This window comes from Phoxinus phoxinus (assembly GCF_949152265.1).
Source record: "Phoxinus phoxinus genome assembly, chromosome: 10".
Taxonomy (NCBI): domain Eukaryota; kingdom Metazoa; phylum Chordata; class Actinopteri; order Cypriniformes; family Leuciscidae; genus Phoxinus; species Phoxinus phoxinus.
In genome coordinates, this window is record NC_136885.1 from 20,825,195 (window position 1) to 20,847,212 (window position 22,018).

The window sequence follows — 22,018 nt, forward strand, 5'->3', positions numbered from 1 at the left end:
TATTTTTTAATAATAATATATTTTTTCTTTTATATTATTATTATATTGATCTTCATTAGGACACCCTTAAAATGCAAGATAGGCTACATTAAAATCCACACAAAGCAACACAAATGTTTTATACAATTTATTCAAATCATTAGCAGATATGTTTGATTTACCACTGAAAGACACAAACAAGCTTATCTTCAAACTATTAGATGATGCAAACAAAGGCTCATGAAATGCGGAAATTACGAATTAAGCAATTTATCACAAATAATACACAGAGTTCACCCTTGTCTATCATGTTTCAAATGGTCCCTTTCCCTGTTTCTTCAGATCCAACTATGGCTTCTCCAACTGAATGTCTTCGGCACAGTTGGCCACATCCTGATAAGGGCCTTGCTGATTGGAGCGTTGAATTTGATGGTAAGGTGAGTTGCAGTCATCTAGGTTTAGCCCCTATGGATGGATATGTGAAGGTCACTTTCATAAATACGCAGCGTGTTAGTAATAAAAAAAAGAAAATGAAGTGGAAATGGACATACCTCATAAATATTCTCCTCCTCCCGTCCTTTCTTCCTGTTCAGTTCATTCAACGTCTTTGACTAGAGAAAAAAAAGTTGCACACCTTTGATCTTCATGGATTTACTTTATTTGTTTGTTTAACTGTTGTGTGTGGTGCAGATGTGTTTGCACATGGTGTATGGAACACATTTAATATGTTGAATAAACATTAAATCAGCATATCTGACCTTACAGAGCAGCATAGTGCCAGGGACCAAGACACACAGCAGCAGCAACACCCCTTCTGCTGTAATGATGCTGTTCTTCACACTCTCACTGAGGTTTAAGGTCTTCTGCAAAGGTTCTAATAAAAAAGAAGGTCTTAACCCATTACATTTTTTTTTAGGAATGACAAGAGCACTTCATTGCAAGTTGATCAACCTGACCATGGACCATTGTCTTGAGAAGATTTCAGGGAAAAATTCAACTGGACAAAAAAAAAAAAAAAAGGGCTGACATGTTTACTTCATCTGACAATAAATCTTGCCTGTGTACATGCAAGGAGAGTTACACGAAGTAACACAAACTTAGCATGAATGAGTAGAATTTGGGTTTTGTCATTGAATGGGCTATTTGTGTTTGCCTAACTCAGCCAATTAAATGATTTGTGGGGATTATTGCACAATGCAGCCTCTTAGAGAGCTTGAGTGCTTGCATTGTTAAGTTTATGACTTTCATATCACATTTATGTAATGGAGAATAAATAGTGAGCCTACAACAAATAATGTGCAATATATTAGATAGCAATGCATAATCTTACATATGCATTTATGTTCAAAATTTGAGGGCAGTAAATTTTTTAAGATATTAGTATTTTATTCAGCAAGGATGCATTAAATGAATCAAGTGACGTTTACACTGTTACAGAAAAAAATCTAGCTCAAATAAAAGTTGTTATTTTGAACCTCCCTGAAAAGAATGCTGAAAAAAATGCATCACTGTTTCCACAAAAATATTAAGCAGCACAACATTGATAATAATAAGAAATGTTCTTGAGCAGCAGATCATCATATTAGATATATTTCTGTGTGGCACTGAAGACTGGAGTAATGAAGCAGAAAATTCAAATTTTCATCTCTGGAATAAATTATATTTTAAAATATATTCAAAAGAGTTATTTTAAATTGCAACAATTTCACAATATTACTGTTTTACTGTATTTTGGATCAAATAAATGCAGCCTTGAGCAAACGAGACAAACTTTTGAACGATTGTGTATATTAAAAGAGAAAACAGCCATTTTAAATTATAATATTTCTCAATCTAACTCCCCCCCCCCCCCCACCCACAATAGTTTGGATAATAATAGGATCTTCTTGGGAAGCATGATACTTCTTTCAAAAATATTAAAAACATCTTACAGATTCCAACCTTTTCCCCAGTAGTGTTATCCGATGAAATGGTTTCTGTGATGATTACAAGAAAGAAAATTGAGTATACTTTAACATATAACTATGATCTGACTCACTGTACACTTGAAGGAAGGTACCATGGGTAAAGGCGTGAATTGAGCCATGACTCAATTTACACTGGTAAAGGCCGGTCTCATTGAGTTGGCTGCTCTTGAAAACCAGCGAATGGCATTTGACTCCATCTGTTTCATCCATAGGCATGGGTGTCACATTCTCGGACTGATTTACTAAACTGGGCAGTGTGGTGCCATTGATGGTGTGGACATTCATGATCCAGGTGACGCCGGGGCTCTCCTTCCAGCGGTAGCAACAGCGGACTGTAGCTTCATGGTCCACGGCCACACGCTGAAACGGCTGATCCGCCTCCAGTTTCAGCTCTTCTTCTTCTACTTTGGCGTTGGCAACAGCTTATGCAATGGACAATAAACCAAAAAGCCACATAAGAGAAGTTAAATACTATATGGTCTAATTGAGGGTGGAAGACACTAGAAAAAAGCAGTGTTTAAACAGTCAGTGACTTGTCCAGAGTGGGGATTTCTTTAAGATATGGTCATATAAGTGATTAAAAACCTCTTACCGGTATATAAAAGCAGCTTAATATGGGCTACTCCCCCAACGGCCATTCACTTCAGTCCACATGATATCAGCATGTTTAAATCTATTAACTAAACCGTACACTTCCCACCCACATAATGCTTCATAGACAAGACTTCGATTCATACAGTCAAAAGCTACACAATACAGTGTAAAATTAAATTAGACCTTTAAAATTGAAAGTCACACTGGAAAAAAGTGAAGAAAAACCTACACACTGATAGTAATAAGATGCACATTGTAACAGCTGCTCTGAGAGGAAATCAGCTTCACTGAAGCAGAACGCAGACGTGCAGATGGAAATTTTGTGTACTTTGTTCTTTTTTTAGAAGATAAAAAGTTTAATAATCAATTTGAAATGGTATGCTGTCTAAAAACTGTAACTTTAGATTACAATCAATTGCTCAAAGAAAGCCCAGATTACGTTAGAACCAGTTAGTTATAATGAATGCTGAACAAATATTAACATTCCACATTAAAATCAACGCTACATAAACACATTAGATGTATGTTAAACACCCACCTGCCCAGAAACACAACAAAATTACCAGTCCGAACTCCATTTTCTCCAATAAACCAGACAAACTGAAGAAACCTACAGCTGCTCGCGAGTTAATTTACTGTGTGAGTGTTTGTCTTCCTTTCCTGTATCATCTACACCCACCCATTCTTCTATTTCAGTTTGTGGTGTGGTACACACACACACATGGTACACACACACACACACACACACACACACACACACACACACACACACACACACACACACACACACACACACACACACACACACACACACAATAAAGCAAATACTTCAGAAATAGAAGACAATAAAAGCTTGTAGTTTATCATTTATTTTAAAAAAAGAAAGAAAAGAAAATTATAATAAAAAAAAATACGTACCTACATTGTTCTTAAGTAACTTACATATAAAATCAAAGCCCAAATACACAGAATAGTCCTTGCATAATCAATTATATAGACAGACAGCAATGGAATGCCTGTATCAAGTGGACTCCTGTACACAGAATTACATAAAAGACAGTCATAGACTCAGAGGTTTTAAAAGACCTAACAAAGAGCACTCAGCCATTTTAAAGAACAAGGGGTTTGCATTTAAAACTGAAAATCGCTAAATGAAGAGAGGGCATGTCAACAAACCCGATTTGCACAAGGCACCCTATAAATAGATGTAAACATACAGATATATCACTATATATACGTATATGTGACAGGTACACATGAAAAGTTTAAGGGATGAGAGAGAAATGACCGCACTCAAAACCCAGTCTTACCCATTATAAAGAGTTCATAGGGATATCAAAAGTTCAGTCTGAAAATGACTTTAGTTTAAATTGTGGTAAATTTCACATGGCTCCTGCCATAAAAGTGAAATTCAGTGAAGCCTTTTATAGTTAGTATGGTCAAGGGTGTACTTTGTGTCTCTCTCTCTCAGTCCCTTAATCATAATAGGCAATGCATAGTACTATAATTACATAGTTTTCGAAGAAAATCAAGACAACAGAATCAAAGAGAATGAATGGACCACCCATTCAAGCAATCGCAAATGAAAAAATTGCGCAAAAGGACTGTAGGAAACTAAAGTGGGTAGAACAGATCTCGCACCATGATAGTTTCATTACCAAACTTTAAGCATTATCATTTGCTACTTCTAAAAGGAAAAGGAAAAAGAAAAAGAAAGAAAAAGTTATGATTGATGTGTACTAGAAACAACACTTCTGGCCAGTAAGCAAGACTTCTGGTAATTTACTTTGTATAAGTCTTACATCTTAAGACCTTCAAAACAGTCTTTTGACTGTTATGAAGGTAAACCGCTGAGGAATAAGGGAAAAGGAAACAAGGCCTTACATGTATCAGAATATACAACACAATTACAAATTAAATGTTAATATAAATCACACTATGTAACAGTAAGGTAAAATAATAATTTGACAGTTGGTCGGTGGCAGAAAAACCTGTTGCAGTGATCATGAATAAATGAAAATAATTCCAGTACTGGTGTGAAAACCTACTGTTTGTGTCCCTGTCTCTGAACTCTGAGATATAACACTTTTACACTTTCAAGCCCCATGCAAGTGCCTGATCCTCTGTGGTCTGATTTACTAGGAAGATATGAGAGCAGGAGAGAACAAGCTGGTCCCTAAAGCTGAAAAACATGGACTGATAAAGAAATCCAGGATACTGCTCTATAATCGATACAGCAACACATTTACAAGCCAATCCATCCACTTCACCATTATGTGGGTTGATCCAGCAGCTAAGGCGACCACACACAGTTTGGAAAGGGGAGACTAGACCCCCCCCCCCCCCCCCCCCTCCCCCTTAAACTCAGTAAGTCATTCCAATTTACAGCTGACCTCCCTATGCAAAACAAATATTTTTTTTTTTATTATATCTAAACTTTGTTCTGCTATCATCTCTTTGGTCCTGCTTATATAGAAAACAATGAAATTAAATAGTTATATTTTTTTGCAAACCAAGATATATCTATTGCATTCAACTTGTAACTAAATTTAAACATTTAAAAGAACATTTAAAACCGAAATAAACAAAATGACTGAAGCCGGTTACAGCCACACCACATGAAGAATTTGCATAGAGACTCACAAATTGGCAATGTGTGATGATTATCATCAGTTCTGTGTAGAATTACCACAGTACTGTTTGCAACACCCTGGTAAGAGAATGTTATATATTGTGCACGCTTCATGTTATAACAACACCGAAGTGCGGATGTACCTACAAGCTGGTCGGTATGCATTAGTTACATTCAAACTTCTACGTAAAATATACGCATATTTCCTCAAACCCTGATGACATCTCTCAACTTCAAACCTTTGCCACGTCAAATCTTGCATCTCTCAACATCAGAACTTGCCTGGTTTCACTGCAGAAGGGTTAGACTCAACTTAAAGCAAGCCCAGCGTCCCCAAACCTCCTCTCTACTTCCCTTCCTCATCCATGTATTGATCTCTCCTACTTAGCATTTCTTTTCTCATTCATATAGCAATAAAAGAACGTCTGATAACAAAAACAAAAACAAAACAGGGTTTTATATGCGTTTACTCTCCATTTACAACAGTTTGGCCAATGCATGCTACAAAAGACTCAATACTCTGCAAAAAAAAAAAAAAACCCTGCATATATCCATTTCAATATCTGTAATTTTTAAAAATGCATGTAATGGTGTATGGTAATAAATATTAAGATGAACGAACGTGATCTTTAAAAAAATATGAAAGGGCACATTATCCGTTTAAATTAACTTATTGAAAACCTGACTGAACTACAGTCTGAGCAGTAGGCTTCATATGCATCAGACTGCATTCACTATACTTTTCTATGAATATAGATAGTCTTTTGGTACTAAATTACTTTTGACATGCTTAGACCAGTTAATCTATGTGTGTGCGTGCATGTTATAATGCTTCCACATGCACACTTTCGCTCTGATATCTCTCTACATGTAGGTGCTGCACATTTCTTTGGCATTTTTTGGAAAGACTTTCTCACAACAGAAACACATACACACTCATTCATGCTCAATGATCACTATAATTTCTCAACACCCACTTCATTTCATTTCTCAGTGGTATGGAAACTGCTGGAGGCCTGCTGTCAATCTTCTGAAAGAACAGTTGAGAAGAGAGATGAGAGAGCAGGAACATTCAGGCAGCATTAGTCAATCAGCGAATCCCCGAAAGCAAGTCCCAAGTCCAGCACATACAGTGATCTGAGGACAAAAATGACAGATGGCTATACTTGCAAAAAACAGAATGGCACTATATAAAAATAAAGATTACAGTATTGTATTTAGTATGTGGTTGTACCTTGTAACAGCAAGTTGTGATGTTTCTCAGTTGAAATGGCCACCCTGAAGTGAATATTTAGCAAGAGCTTCTTGCAACTTATAATGGTCCTCCTCAACAGCCTGGGAACAAACAGAACACCAGAGATACATATTAGTAAGGACACCTCTCTCAGCTTCCCTTCACTCGGATGGAGACCTATTACTCCTCTCTTCCTCTTCAAGAACTGAAGAGCTGACAGTTCGGTTTCACAAATGCAATTGATTCCTCCTCACCTGTAGTCTCTTCAGTTGCTCCTCGAGAGCCTGCAGTCTCCTCTGCACCTCCTCCAAGCGTTCCTGAGAAAGCACAAGAGGAGCGCTGATCCCTCTTTCCCCCTCTCCTTTATTCCCTCCATCTGCCCCAGCCTCTTCTCCTTCGGTTCTTCCTTCTGTGCTGGATTCCTCCACTTAGAGAGGGAAAAAAGGCATCAGGAATTTCAAAATGTATCAAAAGAAACACCCCCAAATTCTATATACATTCATATACATTGTTCTATATACATCACATACACACAAATATATAAATGTATATATACACACAAATACATATAAATGTTTTTAACATACATTATTAGTTAGTGCATTAACTTATGTTAACTAGTGGGACCTTATTATGTGTGCAATGTGCATGCATATATATATATATATATTATATATATAAAAAAAACTTCTAAAGCATTAATTCAACATTTACTAACACATTATTAAAATCAAAGTTGTATCTGTATTATTATTTAACAAACAATGAGCAGTTGTATTTTTATTCATTAAAAATAGGATGAATAAATACTGTAACAAATGTATTGCTATTGTTAGTGCATTAACTAATGGGACCTTATTATATGCGTATATCTATGTATATATGAAGACCTCCGATGCAAGAGCCTCTAAAAGCCACCGCTGTCAAAAATTAGATAATAATATTGAGTGAATGGTCTCCGCACATAGTATACATTCATCAAATACTTTCACTTCAAACTCACTAAATCCCAGCCTCAGCCCATTCAGAAATGTTGGTACCTGGGTAGAAAGCTATACAAAGGAGCCTGATAAAAATGTTAATATTAAAGAAAAATGTTAGATGGACTTAGAGGCTTTTACATCTGAAGTCTTCATATACTTAATAAATATATATATAAGATTACTGTATTTATAAACATTATACACACACACATAATAATAATAATAATAATCTTATACATCAAACATTTTTACTAGGATTTATCACAGACCTGAATGAGGTTTGGTCAGAAAGGATCACAGCTGTACTTGATGATTAAGTGTGAGGCTGAACCTCTACAGCTTAAAACCTAAAGCAATATGTGTGTAGTACCTGACGACTGAACTCCATCTGCCTCCAGGCTTTCAGGTGCCGTCCCTCCATTTTCTCCAAGAGTCTGAGAATCATCTGACAGGCTAATACTCCCAACCAATAGCCTCTTCAAACACATGACTGCGAGAGGAATACAAGCACAAAGATTAAGTATGGAATCAAATTGTAGGGGTGCAATGCAGTCTGTTAGAATTGTATCAAATTTCGTAAATGCTGACCTTCGTCCAAAGCACCATTAGCGGACTTCTCTGGAGGCGTGTGGCTGTGGGTGAGCAGGTCAAAGCCATTGGCCGCTAGGTAGTCTATGAGTGGAGGATCAGTTTCTCTAGCCTTTTCATCAGTAAGAACGTCTTTAAATTGCCCTATGGTGAAATAAAACACACAGTCACAATAAAATACCACAATAAAATGACATGGATAGGCTTAAAATCCAAGTGCCAAAAAATCTCACCAATACTGCGAGCTTTCAACAGGTCTCCTCCGTTCTCAGTGGGGCTAAGAGGAGGATTCAAACTGGAGAAGAGAAATGGAAAGAGTTTTGTTGACTGAAGTTGGCTTAGAGTAGGCTAGTGGTGGGACACCTTTCTAAAAGGATGCTTGAATTATTTTAGGGGGCCTTGCCATTTGCCAAAAAACAACAACAGCAGCAAACACACTCACGTGTTAAATACAGGTCCAATGGCGCTGTTGGGCGTGCTGCCACCTCTGCCATTTCTTTCCAGCGGTTTCGCGCCTCTCTTCTTCAACTCCTCAACCGCATTTTTGATCGCCTCTGTCCAACTGGAGCATTAAACAGACTGTGAGTGTCAGATCAAATTACATGCTTCTGATCTCAATTTATTAAAAGCAGAATTCAATATAATCTGCTTGTCAGTCATTCATGTAAACGTTCCATATAAGTGGCTTTATATGGTTCACATACTCACTTTTTCCTCTCCCCTACGGTCTGAGCCACTAGTTCATAGATCTGTGCTCCGCTGTCCCAGGTGAAGATGACGTAGAGGGCCTTCGGGTCTGATGGAAAGAACGAAAGTAACTGCGTATCAAACTTATGTTCTTCAGAATACAAACTTGTATTTCGTCCTTGTATTTTGAGGCTTAAAAAGGATCTACTAACATATGGTGAGAAATGCATGGAGTCCTATAATGTAAACATTATTCAATGACAGTGTATGTAAAGCTATACTTGGCACAAAAACAGAATGTATACCCCTTGTTCTATTGTTTATTTGTTTTATATTTCTCTGTAGTTCCATAATAGCTTTGTTACAACCCTCGAGTCTATCTCTATTGTATGTTTTGTTTGAGGGAAGTGTTTAGTGTGTATTCTGTACAGGAAGGCTGATTCCTGCAGACGCATTACTACTACACCTTGATGGTCAGCTGACACCTACAGTCCTATAAAAAAATCTCGTCACTTCTCTTGTCAGCATTGTTGCTCGCCTGCTGTGTTTGATTTAATCTTGATCACATTAGCTAGTATTTGTAGTGTTTGATGATTTTGAGTGATTTGAGAGTGTTTCATGAGATTGCTTGAAAGATACTTTGTGTGGTTGACTAGTTCAGACATTTTGTGATAACTACTACAACGGCCTGTTTATCAACTTTGATTTAGGTATTTGGTATCCAAAGTGTATATGATATTATAATTTATATATAATTAGTAGGTAGTCCGATGCTATTTGTTTTTCATTTATTGTTTATGCTTAAAAAGTCGGGTAAGTTAATTTTCTTTTCTTTCTCTGAATTATGTTTAGTTAGAGAAAAATACTGTTTAGCTTTTTGGCCTTGTCAGTTCCTAAAGTTAAAATCTGTTTTTCATTGCCATTACAGCATTCAATCATTTTCAAAAATCTTTGCTTCATTCTAAAGTCTTTTTACTTTTTATGTTGCGTCCTTTACCCTAGGCAGGGCGTAACAACTATACAAAACATTTTCTTGAAAATCAATAATAAAAATTTGGTACAAAATAAAGAAAACAACAAGCTAACTCACTGCAACTCATTAAAAACTCTAACTCACCAGTGGCCACGTCTCTGAGGAAAACAGACTCCAGTTTGATGATTGGACTCAGCATCAGTTTGCCTTCTTGAGCAGCGATGTTGCTTTTGCTTTGACATTTCAAAACCATCTTATCATCCTGCTTCTGAAGCAAGACCAGCAGGTCGGACAGCAACACACAGTGCACATCTGCAGAGACACAAAAAATAGAGTGAGTAACAGTCCCGGTTCTTGATTACAGACTGATGACACTGAAAACCGTCAAATTTGTCAATTTGCAAGATTACCGATCGCTTTCTCTTTGGTCACCCTCCATGTCAGAGATCCTTCATATTGCATCCTTCTGGTGGTCAGATCAATGGTCTGATGAATAGAGAAAAGAGTGGATATCATACAAGTCTGAGAGTGCCTTCATTAGTGACGGAACTGATACATACGTCAAGACATTTCTCACCTTGTACTCACTGTAGAGGTCATTACTGGGTTTCAAACCTGAGGTGTCCAGTCGGCGCTGATAGTCTTTCAAAATCTGAGTTTAAAGAGGAGTGGATATTTAGGAGAAAAATAATTGAGAGAGGTGGTGTGGAAAATGCATATTAGAAATTATGAATCAAGCTTAAACTATCCATATAGGGTGGGCGGTATGACTAAACATTTTTTATCACAGTATGAGCAATTTTATATCACACTAAATACATACACAACATGCTGGAATGTAATAATGCCTGTATAATGCCAAACCACACAGCCTTAGTAGACCCCGTTTTATTCTTAAAGAACTTGTACAGAATGTTCTAACCAGCAGGTTCTCCATGAGTTTGACTTCTTCGTTGACGTGGTTAAGGACCTTGCGGCAGGATTCCGCTGCTTGGATAATGTTCTCTTTTTCAGCATTATCCCCTGTGAGGGACATTGGGAATAAACTTTACTTTTTTTTTTTTTTGTCTAATATATTGCAGTATTGTTAGTGCTGTCAAACAGTAATTTATGTAATTACATGATATGCTGATTAAGCAATCAAATTAAGGATAATTACTGTCATTTGCTGAGAAAAATCCCAAAGGACAAGATTTTATGACATTACAATATTGGAGGCAACACTATTTGCACAAAAGGTTTACTATAAATAAAGTATGAATAGATATGAAACACACACCTGTGTCCTTTGCAATATTGGCCAGCAGAAGAGGGTACTTGGTTAGTCTTTGCATCTCTATGGGAATGATATCCTTCAGCTGTAGCCTCCGACACTGTGGCTTACTCTCTGCGTCCTACAACACAAACATTTCCCAAAAGACATTTTGAGATTGAATAGAATAAAATAGAATTTCCCATTTTGGGGAAATTCGTTTTGGACTACAATAGCTATGCTTCCATCCAAAGTTGCAAATTTAACTTAAGCAAAATTGGAATATCACATAAAACATTTGCGACCAGTGAGCAGAAGAGAACAAAATTGTCACTTCCTGATAAACTGCCGCTAAATATCACTAAGAAAAATTGAAGTTCCTGCAGTAGGAAAAGCCACTGTATTTAAACATTTCGTATATAATAACCTCAGAGCGCACTGACGAAACACAATAAAGTTATCTTGCTTTCGGAGGCGTTTGCCTGTGGGAACACAGTCGTGTAAGACAGTTCTGGCAGGTAATTACACCGGACCACTTTGAAGAGGGACTTTGCTCAGACAATTTTCAACAACATTTCAACATTTCAGATGCTGTACAATGAGATTGGTCAGCTGGTTAGTCAAGTTATGCTGTCCCATTGCAAAGTCATGTCTTTTTTGATGCACATTGAGGAATTTATTCAGTAAATGTGTTTCTATCGCAGTTTAAGCGCATATCTTCTTATCGGATAAATACGTCGAGCGCATTTCTTAGAATTTATGCACATTTTGGCTTTTCCATCCAGCGTTTTTTTTATGTGAGTGATGAAAATGCGCATAAAATTAGGTGGATGACTACAAGATGCCAAGTCTCCAGAAAAAGTCAAGTTAACCCTTTTACCCATGACAATCCATTTGTGTCTGTCAACTACTTTCAATAACATGGACAACAGTGTTTTAAGTGTAAACGTACCAGTATGAAAAGATTAAAACGAGGGTCCTTCTTCTGTCTGCTCTTTATCAGCTCCAGAGCCCAGGACTGGTAGCTACAGAAGCGTGCGGTAAGCTTCTGAAACCATTCTCCTTCTGATCCACTGAACTACAGAGAAAAAGACATGTCTGCTTGTATAAAATGCTAACTACATTCAATCATTTAAGATGAATGCTAAATGGCCCAGTGTTTCAGTGAAAAACTAGCGTTTAGCACACTCTAAGCCACTTACCCTGTTGAGAAGTGGCGTGCTTATGATTTTGACAATGTAATCATCTTCCTCGCGCAGTTTTTTCAGGTTCTCATAAAAAGCATCTTAAAAAAAAAGTGACTATCAAGTGACTATTTATGCATGACTTAAATGGCAATCAAAATATTTTAGAACCATGCAGATTTCAGTGTATTAATGCATTTGAGGTAGTTACGTACAGTGCATCTCTATGATATCATCCAGGCTGGGGAAGATGGTGGCCAGCTCAGTTACGCTCATAATCTCTTCCCTCTCCAGTGGTCGAGAAAACACAGTTTGCAATACGCTCAGCATACGAACATGAGCGTGCTCTGTCGCAAACAGCTCTGAGAGACACAGAAAGAAAAACATGTTCATCATTGCACCTTGCTACATAGCAGATCCAACAAAACATTAAGGCATTTTTTTAAATGTTCTTGCATTTATTACCATTGATGACTTCTTGTCTTTTGATTTCCTTCTTGCTCAGTTTTTTCAGGTTCTCACTGGGAGCAAGTTCCCTCCAGTTGAGCGGGTCCTGCTCGAGCTCTAGGAGGCGGGGCTCCATTTCCTCCTGCTGTGGGAAGGGGCCAAAAGCAGGACCAGGGAAGGGGCCATCGGTCAACAATCCACCTTCCAGACTGTGAGAGACAAATAAAGGGAACAAAGTGAAAAGGGATACATACATGTTAAGCATTATGAAAAGAGTTAAAGGGTTAGTTCACTCAAAAATGTCGCCCTCATGTCGTTCCAAACCCACAAAGACGTTCGTTCATCTTCGGAATACAAATGAAGATCTTTTTAATGAAATCTGAGAGATTTCGTTCCCTCCATTGACAGCTACGCAACTACCACGTTGACACTTCAAAAAGTTCATGAAGAGATCGTAAATCTCTAATCCATAAGAATTGAGACTTGATTGCTTTATGTGATGAACATTGAATTTAGGCTTTTATTCACATTTAAACATTGATCAGCGAACATAAACAGAAGCTCAATCAAACCTGCTTGACGTGCAGAAACAGACCTCATTGGTTCTTGCAGATGCTCAAATGTGCTGCGTAACACAAGAATGAACCTCATTGGTTGCTGCGTAATACACGAGAGAATGAACCACATTGGTTCTCGCACGACAAGCGAACATGCTTGAGCTTCCGTTTACCGTATCTAATGTGTGCGTTTATGAATATGTGGAAAAAAGCCTAAATTCAATCTGTTTATCATATAAAGCGATCGAGTCTCCTCAGAAAAGTTGGACTGAACCGCTCAATTAATATGGATTAGTTTTATGATCTCTTTATGAACTTTTTGAAGCGTCAAAGTGGTAGTAGCGTAGCTGTCAACGAAGGGACAGAAATATCACAGATTTCTTTATAAAGACCTTCATTTGTGCTGACATGAGAGCGAGTAAAATAATGACAGAATTAAAATTTTTGGGTGAACTATCCATTTAAGGTTAGTGATGATCACAATCTCTGAACTCAGTAAGAGTTACTGAGAAGCCTTTTGTGCTGCTGTCTCCTGTGGACAGTGTATATATGAGTGTGCGTGACAATTAGTCTTTGCCTTACGGGACTGAATGCTGTGGGGAGGGTGAGAGGGGATGGGAAGTGGAAGTTGACTGTAGGTCCACGTCGCTACGGGAGCGAGACTGCTTGGCCCGGGTAGAGCCACCACGGCGAGAGTGACGGCGCTCCACACAAAGGCTCTCGCTGCGCCGTACATTCCTGAACACCCAAGAGAGGGTGGGAGGTTGAAGAGAAAAAGAGGATGAGGAAGGAAAGGAAAGGGAACAAAGGAAAAAGGTAGAGAAGCAAAAGGAAATAGAGGGGAAGGAAACGATAGGTAAGGAAAAAGGAAATGAAAGAAAAGGAAAAGGAAAAGAAAAAGGAGGGTGAAAGGAAAGGAAAAAAGGAAGAGAAAGATATTGGAAAGGAAAGGAAGGGAAAGCAAAGGAAAAGAAATGGAAATGGAAGAGGAAAGAAGTGAAAATAGAAAACAAAAGAAAGAGGAAGAGAAAGGGGAAGAAAAGAAAAGGAAAAGAAAGAGGAAGACAAACAGGGAAAGGAAGGAGAATAAAGGAAAGAGGAAATTAAAGAAAAGGAAAAGGAAGAAAATAAACGTACAGAAAGAGAAAAGGAAGATGTAAGGGAACAAGAATGAACAAGGAGGATGAAAAAGACAAGACAAGAAAAGGAAGAAGAAGAGGGGGGGGGGAAGAACAGATAGGAAAAGAAAGGAAATTGAAGGGTTGAAGAGTGGAAAGGGAAGGGGTAATGAAGTCGCGGAAATGTTTTAGTTCATGGAAATGTTTGAGGAAAAAACAGTGGAGGGGACAGACATATGTCAGTGAGGTTAGACACCACAGATCAAAGGTAACATGAACAGACGATAGAGGCAGAAAATGTAAAAGTGATTAAGTAAGAAACAGAGTGAAATGTGAAGACAACTGATGTTAAAACCACTAAAGTATATAACATGTTATTAACTAGTTCATCAAGGAGGTTCATTCAGCCCCAACAGTCTAAACCATTCTAGAATCCACATTAGAAAAACATCTCCATTTCTTTCTAAAAGTATCATATACAGCATCGCAATGCATTTGAACACCTAAAACACTATGGCAAGTAAATGGGTTCCAATTGTGCAAAGCATTCCAAAAAAGCAGATACTTCTGCCCTGAATCCCTACAGCCCAGAAACCAGAGTAGAACCATACTTAGCCATGCAGTGAGTGTCTGTGCGAGCCTGTATGTGAATCTAAAGCATAGAAAAACCATGCCACTTATTTTACTAAATTTCTACGATATTAATTATAACACTAATGTCATCTGTGTTTGGTAAGAGCATGTGTGGATCAGTAGCAGCTTGAGGCTGGCAGAAAATCCCAGAGACATTTGCGCAGACCCACCTTGCCTTCTTTCTGTAAAAACATAGGACAACGAACAGTTAACAGCATAACTGACAACAAACCGTTTTTCAACATACACCAAACCAAAACTTCCGACAATAAACCAACTAACCTTGAAGAAAATCGAATCTGAAGGCCAACAACAAAGCGAGACAACAACAGACAACAGCGACAAACAATGCTTCCACATGAAGGACAGTTGCACGAGCAAAATAAAAATGCACAGCTAATTCAGTTATGCTAGTTTTATGCCATATACTACAAACAATAAGCAAAGCAGCTACATTTTGTTACGTTTAAAATCTGATGACCTGAAGGTTCAAATCCCTCAAGTAACTATTGCCATTGTACCATACCGCATAACACCAGGTTGCTCCTGCTAAATATTCCCTGTCAAACGTGCACCAAAAGTCACTTCGGATGACATCTTCTGCTAAATAACAACCTTCTAACTACAGAACCAAAAACATACCTCTCCAAATAGTTGAGTGGTCGTAATATTTGCCCAAATCTCACAATCTGCTTATTTTGATAGCTTTGTGCCTTGGCGCGACATTGCAGGACACGGCTTTGGATGGCTGCGAAGGAAGACTGCGGGACGCGTACAAAAACTGAAAGCTTACAAAAATGACTCACATAGCAGTACATCATGTGGGACGAGGAAGAAACAGACAACAAGAAACAAAAAAAATGAGGCAACAAAATGCAGAGAAAAAAGTGAGGAGTGGGAAAAAAGGGTGTTAGGATAGGAGGGGAAAGGGAGGGAGGTGGTATGCGCAGTAAGGGATCATCTTGGTCTTTGCTGTCCACAAGGAGGGTAGCGTATATTGCGGGCAGCAGCAGGAGCAGTAGCACAGGAGGGACACAGCACGCTCCCCAGGACAAAGCAGACAGGGAGTTTTACCACTCTCCCTTAATTATATAGTAGATTCGGTAAAACTGTAACTTTCTTCTGCACAGTTATAAACTATGCTAACAGTTTTAGTTATTTCATTGTGAGTTTCGCATTTTTGATGAGTTGTCTCTATATAATCTCCTCCTCTTTTTCCAGCTTTCTTACCTGCCACTTTCCTGACTGTCCTCTGGAGGGATGTCAATGACAGAGAGAGGTTCACAGATGGTGAGACCCCCACCAATGCTGACAGGAGATGCATCACCCCCCTCTGAGACTGGTTTGGGGTCTGACCGATTGTTATTGACACCTATACGAGGAAAGAGACATAATTTCTGCACATGAAACACTAGGGGGGTCATTCAACAATATTAACGTCCAGTTTTTTATTTTTTTAACCTTTTCGTTAACTAAAACTATTACAATTTTTAACATGTTTGATATGTTAAAAGCTGAAATAATATAAAATATAAATATTAAGACGAAAATCTTAAACTAAACGAAAATTAGAAATGTGGCCTTGACAGCTAACTGAAGTTGGAGCCCTAAAACAAACTGGAAATAAACAAAAGACAAGCACATAACAAAATGACCAAAAAAAATCTAGTTAAATTTAAAATTAGTGCTGTCAATCGATTAAATCACACATTTTTTCTGCGATTAATCGCAATTAAAAACACTTTTTTAAACGTTTTTATAAATGTAATAATTTCACAGTTAATCTCCAAATTAAATTAAACAAAATAAAGACAGTATATTTTAAATACTTGATAAATTACATCTTTTTATGAATGAAGGCTAGAATCACTGCTACTAATACAGCTACTGATGTCTCAATGAAAATTATTTTAAACATTAATTATAGCCATTTAACATTATAGTGTACTTGAATGAAAGCTATACAAACATTTGTAACATTTATTGGGCTTCATAAAATATAACAACCTCACATAAAACCATAATAAAGATCATATTTACCTATTCCCCTTCGTACCTGTCTAACAGGTAGGAAATATACAGAAATTGAATAAAGTGATCAAACAGTCTGCACTGCATAAATTATAAATTAAATATAGATTAATCCTTAAAGCTAGAAATGTTCTTTAGTCAAGAGCAGTGAGTGATTTTCTCTGTTACCTTTGTTCTTTGATTAACATTAATGACAGACAGCTTTAGTGGCTGTTGAATTTAGTTCAAGCGGTGCGTTTCTTTCTGTGCGTCGTGTGTGTGTGTGTCACATAGACCGGATGTTCATAAACAGCGCGTTCTCTCTTGGCTTGTCGCGCTTGAATGGTTTAAAAGCATTTCCGCTAATAAAAGCGCAATCGCAAAAAAACGGATGCTGCGTTAAATATAAAAAATTTAAAAATCGCATGCATTAATGTTGACAGCACTTATTAAATTATACAAATTAAAAATTAAATTAATATACCATAATAGTAATTTTAATTATAATATACTTATTATGTAGTAGTGATCGAACAATGCAGGAGAATCCAAACAAACACTTCTTTATTAATCCAAAAAGGAACATACAGGAGATCGCCGGAGCAAACTAACACACAACAACATAAAAACAAGGACGATACCGGACAATGAAACAAAGGAAACTGAGGGCTTAAATACTCAGGGGAGTAATCAAAGTAAAACAGAATAGTTGCAGGAACTAATTAACTACCAGGGAGACTAATAATGATCAGGAACACAGGCAAAACAGAACCAAAACAGACATGGAACTACACGTTACAATACTATAATAGTATATAAATATTACTATACAAATAAAGGGATTTAGTATGTGCTTTGATTACTTTTGCCAGCATCTAATGCTCACTAAATGTTTCGAAAATAATCTAAAGGGGCTACATATAAGAATTTTCATGTATCAATCTCTTACTTATTGCCAGTGTTTGAACAGCTTGTAATGTAACCTTCCCCAATGTCCTAGGTTGTCTATAAATCCTGTAGACTGATTTTTAAGTGAAGGACTCTTTGCCGAGAAAGTTAAACGGATGTGGCGTTTACGCGTGCTCCCTAGAGCAATGACACATGAATTGTATGCTTACAATGTTCAGGATAATGCCGAAAGAGCTATTCTGTACTGTAATGTCAATGTGTCGTGCAAAGAAAAGGGATTCATTCAAACTATAGTCTCACATAGCCAGATCTGTATAGTCTATCCACCTTCTTCTTAACAAGCCTACTGCGTTTTAGATTATGGAGGGAATTTCTTGTTTGGGGAAGCTCCACCAAACACTTTAGATTCCACTCAAATAGACTGAAACAAATCATTTCAGATCATAAGGGTGCGCTACAAATATCCTTATCCGTCAGTTTGACTAAATCTGAATGAGCTGAAAATTTTTGTTTATTTTCTATTTTCAGATGTCAGGAGAATAACGTAACACTTGGTATTTTAATGTGACATGGTTTAACAAGAATATCTATGGCAAGAGCTCTTTTCAGACGCTGCATTCTTTTCCTCCTGTTTGTTTTCATTGTTCCCTTTGTATCCCGCTGTAACAGTATGAAAAAAAGACAACATTTTACTGTGCATTTGTGGTCTGTTCTTCCCATTTAATTTATAATATACATCCCACGAATTATTTACTGAAATGCACTAAGAATCTCTTGTTTTTGTCCCCAAATCCTCGCATCTCTTTCCAGGTTTGTTTTCACACAAGCTTTAAAATGTAATTGTCTCTCTTTTTTACTTCTAATCCATATTAGCACTGTTTACTGAAATGACGGAAATCACTTTGAAATAATATCACTTAAATGTTCCAATTATTGGTTATCAGTTACCAATTATCAGTTGTTTCAATGTATCCTATTTTCGATATTTAACATGTCTGTAATATTGCTCGGGAAATCATTTTGGGATTATTCGTGGTTTGTTGAAGTAATTTGTTAATGCTTTTACACTTTTAAATGTCCTTTTAAAAGTTCAATGGTTGAAGGGTGAGCAGAATAATATCATTTCAGTTTTTGAAAATGTGTTTTATGGTCATAGAGCGAAACTTTCCTTGACTGTTTAGGGTTTAACAGAAGTTAATCCCATAATCGTGCAGTGTCGTGGGGCGTAGGAAAAAGGTGGATAGGTGAATTTGTACCTCATAGTCAAACTATCATAACAGTGCAATTTTAAAAACCTCATCTGTTGACATGATGCAGACGCAGAGCTGGTGCAAACATATCCACATCGCTATGATCAGATGCTTTCTTAACTGCTACTTTCTCACCGCTGTCATCTTTGTTGTGCGTTTATTTTGTTATTGAGAGAAAAGCACACAGAAAATATTTACATATTCATCTAAACATGTGGTCTAAACATGGATGGCGTTTGGGATGTTTTTTAACAGTATATCACTACAAAGGTATTTCCAACCTTAATTTTTTCTAAGAGAATAATGAGAAGAAGAAAAAAAAATTATATATATATATATACTCGAGTATATGGGGCCATGAATCACGTTCAGTCATTTGTACATCACATGTGCATGAGTAGGAGCACAAGCAAAAAGTTGCTGGCTGCAGTTCACTTAACGACCACCGGTATCGCCAAAACACTTTAAACTTACATTTTGAATTCTACATAATAGCCCCTTTAATAACACATTTACATCTAATCTTCAGCAAATCTCAAAACAAAAACACATTTTTTTATACTGTAAATTATGATGCTTATAAATATGAATGTAGCATTTAAAATGTTTTTTAGTTTGTGTTTTTTTTATTTTTTTAGACAAAATAGTATAGAATATGAAAATAATTAAAGGTAGGGTAGGCAATTTGTTTTATAAACACTTTTTGTTATACTGGTTGAAACTCTCTTCACATCATGATAGCAATCAATAATAGAAGTGGTCTAAATATTAAAACTAGGGCTGTCAAAAGATTAATCGCATCCAAAATAAAAGTTTGTGTTTGCATAATATATGTGTGTGTACTGTGTATAACTATTATGTATAAATACACACACATTCATGTATATATTTAAGAAATATTAGCATTTATATACTGTATATACATTTATATAATTTATATTATATATAAATATAACCAAATTTTCTTAAATATATACATGATTGTGTGTGCGTTTATATATATATAAATAATTATACACAGTACACACACATATATTATGTAAACACAAACTTTTATTTTGGATGCGATTAATCACGATTAATCTTTTGACAGCCCTAAAAAACATGTACATATATCTTCTGTGGAGATTGTATTATTGCATTCGGACCAAATGATTGGACAATGTCCTACCTGCCTGTCAACATATGTATTTCCATACCTCCGAACACCCTGTTCGCGCAGACATCACACGTCATCAGCACGTTCCGTAAGGCTACGCAGAGTAGTATGCACAGACACTGAATACCACAAACGAACAGTAGCCGACTTTTACAGTTCCTCCTGAACCAAAACAACGAGCTTATGCTGCGTTCACGCAATGTAGTAAGCGTTATTACAACATAGAAACCTGTGACATTCTACTCAGAGCTGTTCATGTCCTCTGACTTATGTGAGTCTATGTCAACACTATCAACACTGAAATTATCTGCAGCAGTCAAGTGGTACAAGTAAGAGATCTGTAAGTTGTTTAAGTTGATTATTGTAAGTTTATGAGCTTTGAGACATGAGGTTATTTAACACCGTCTGTCGTGACGCTCTGAATCTGTTGTGTGCGTTCATGTGTTTTGAAGGAGACGTGGCTTTGGAGACGCTCTGAAGGGAAGGTGGGATCTCATGCTTTCAAAACTAACTTTCAATTGCCTAGCCTACCTTTAACAGCTTGCATGTATCAGCCACACTTTTAATACCTGTGCATCTCTGAATAACTATGCTGGCAGCCTAGATTTGTATGAATTGTTTTCATATACCTTTATATTGCCAGATGACTCAAACATACCATGTTTGTTGATTTCCCAGATGTCCAATGTGCTTAAATCAAAAACATTCATGAGACATTTTCTGATCCTCACCCGTGTCACTTTGAGAGTCGGGGCTGGGAGTCACACTGATGCTGGTGGTCAACTCTTCACTGCTCTCCGAACCATGGGTGCTACCTGACCCTGCCACACCAGCCTTTCGCCCTGGAGTGGTATTGCCATCACTTATGGACGGTCGATGAGGTGGGACAACTGGTTTGATTGGCTTTACTAGACCAAGAGAAAGTGAGAGGGAAATGAGAGCAGCACATTAATCATGTGCGATTATAAACATATTCTTAAACATGGGCATGATCATTGTGTGGTTCTAACAAGAAAACATGACAACTAGATTAAGGGGAAGAGGGCAATCTGGAGTTTGATCTAACAGTGTTAGTCATTCATTGGGAAAAGCGGTTTCCAGGGTCCGCCAAGCCCAAAAAGAGTAGGAAAGAAACCATAAGGCGAAACCAAACACGGACAAACATCACACATGAAAACAGTGCAAAGTATAATCTATTGATGAATACGTCACCCTTAATATATTGTAATGGTAGGACCATGAAAAGATTTGTAAGCAAGCATTAAAGTGTCCCTATTATGCTTTTTCGAATATTGCCTTTCATGTAGTCAGTGTAATATAGCCGACTGAATGTAAACGGTCTGCAAAGTCGAAAGTGCACGATAAATAAAGTTATTGTCTCCCAAAAGAAAGAATTGACTCTGAACCGCCTAAACGAGTCGACAGAATTCCAGTCTCACTTCCGTGACCTGCATATGTAATGCGGTGACACATAATGCCCGCCTGTGGACAGCATTGGCTGCCCACAAACAACGCCTACTTTGACCCGCCCTCAAAACACTGTAGCTGGATCGTGTGTGTACGTTTTGAGAAGACGCTGTTTTCTGCTCTGTAAAAGCAAATTCTCTTTGTAAGCACTTCCAACGGATGAGGATGTAAAGAGTCAGTGGTTGAAATTAGCACAGCGATATAACAGCAGTATAACCTTTTGACGATTGCTTCTCAAATCTCTGAGGTCTAAATGGTATTTACATATGGGACAGTACCCACTTTATTTGGACCAAATTCCAGTATCACAAACTAAGTATGATTGATGAACTAGTTCTTTCATAGATGTTTCATCATCTGAGGTTTGGATTGATATGGTAAAATCGACCCCATCT

The 22,018-nt window shown here is 37.2% G+C and overlaps 2 protein-coding genes across 8 annotated transcripts in view; both read right to left on the bottom strand.

The window, feature by feature from the left end:
• Positions 1–112: 112 nt before the first annotated feature.
• On the bottom strand, positions 113–3,241 carry cd79a (CD79a molecule, immunoglobulin-associated alpha). The gene is made up of 5 exons (XM_079626831.1): positions 3,079–3,241; positions 2,018–2,368; positions 738–853; positions 531–590; positions 113–444 (listed from the first exon to the last, which is right to left on the bottom strand). Exons 1-5 carry the CDS (start codon positions 3,116–3,118, stop codon positions 328–330), a joined length of 684 nt encoding a protein of 227 aa, XP_079482957.1. The 5' UTR covers positions 3,119–3,241; the 3' UTR covers positions 113–327.
• A 152-nt stretch (positions 3,242–3,393) lies between these two features.
• The window catches only part of arhgef1 (Rho guanine nucleotide exchange factor (GEF) 1), a 47,713-nt gene continuing 29,088 nt past the window's right edge, over positions 3,394–22,018 (bottom strand). For 4 of the 7 annotated variants that reach the window (XM_079626782.1, XM_079626780.1, XM_079626783.1 and 1 more), the window contains 21 exons: positions 20,888–21,064; positions 16,059–16,200; positions 14,999–15,010; positions 13,660–13,815; positions 12,539–12,729; positions 12,289–12,435; positions 12,092–12,174; positions 11,842–11,967; positions 10,917–11,031; positions 10,560–10,660; positions 10,215–10,289; positions 10,048–10,123; positions 9,782–9,949; positions 8,686–8,773; positions 8,420–8,539; positions 8,211–8,272; positions 7,978–8,121; positions 7,760–7,879; positions 6,661–6,833; positions 6,407–6,507; positions 3,394–6,309 (listed from right to left, as the gene is read on the bottom strand). In XM_079626782.1, coding sequence (XP_079482908.1) covers positions 6,433–6,507; positions 6,661–6,833; positions 7,760–7,879; positions 7,978–8,121; positions 8,211–8,272; positions 8,420–8,539; positions 8,686–8,773; positions 9,782–9,949; positions 10,048–10,123; positions 10,215–10,289; positions 10,560–10,660; positions 10,917–11,031; positions 11,842–11,967; positions 12,092–12,174; positions 12,289–12,435; positions 12,539–12,729; positions 13,660–13,815; positions 14,999–15,010; positions 16,059–16,200; positions 20,888–21,064 — 2,351 coding nt within the window. In that variant the 3' untranslated portion in view covers positions 3,394–6,309; positions 6,407–6,432. The remainder of the gene's footprint in view (positions 6,310–6,406; positions 6,508–6,660; positions 6,834–7,759; positions 7,880–7,977; positions 8,122–8,210; positions 8,273–8,419; positions 8,540–8,685; positions 8,774–9,781; positions 9,950–10,047; positions 10,124–10,214; positions 10,290–10,559; positions 10,661–10,916; positions 11,032–11,841; positions 11,968–12,091; positions 12,175–12,288; positions 12,436–12,538; positions 12,730–13,659; positions 13,816–14,998; positions 15,011–16,058; positions 16,201–20,887; positions 21,065–22,018) is intronic. The other 3 variants (XM_079626784.1, XM_079626785.1, XM_079626781.1) reach the window with 2 other exon arrangements.

What these genes read in the sequence shown, in the direction of transcription:
- cd79a (XM_079626831.1), bottom strand. Translation starts at nt 3,118, where the DNA reads ATGGAGTTCGGACTGGTAATTTTGTTGTGTTTCTGGGCAG. An exon ending in TTTGTTGTGTTTCTGGGCAG is followed by an intron (nt 2,369 to 3,078) that starts GTGGGTGTTTAA and finishes CCATTGCATAAG; the next exon opens with CTGTTGCCAACGCCAAAGTA. An exon ending in TACCTTCCTTCAAGTGTACA is followed by an intron (nt 854 to 2,017) that starts GTGAGTCAGATC and finishes CTTTTTTATTAG; the next exon opens with AACCTTTGCAGAAGACCTTA.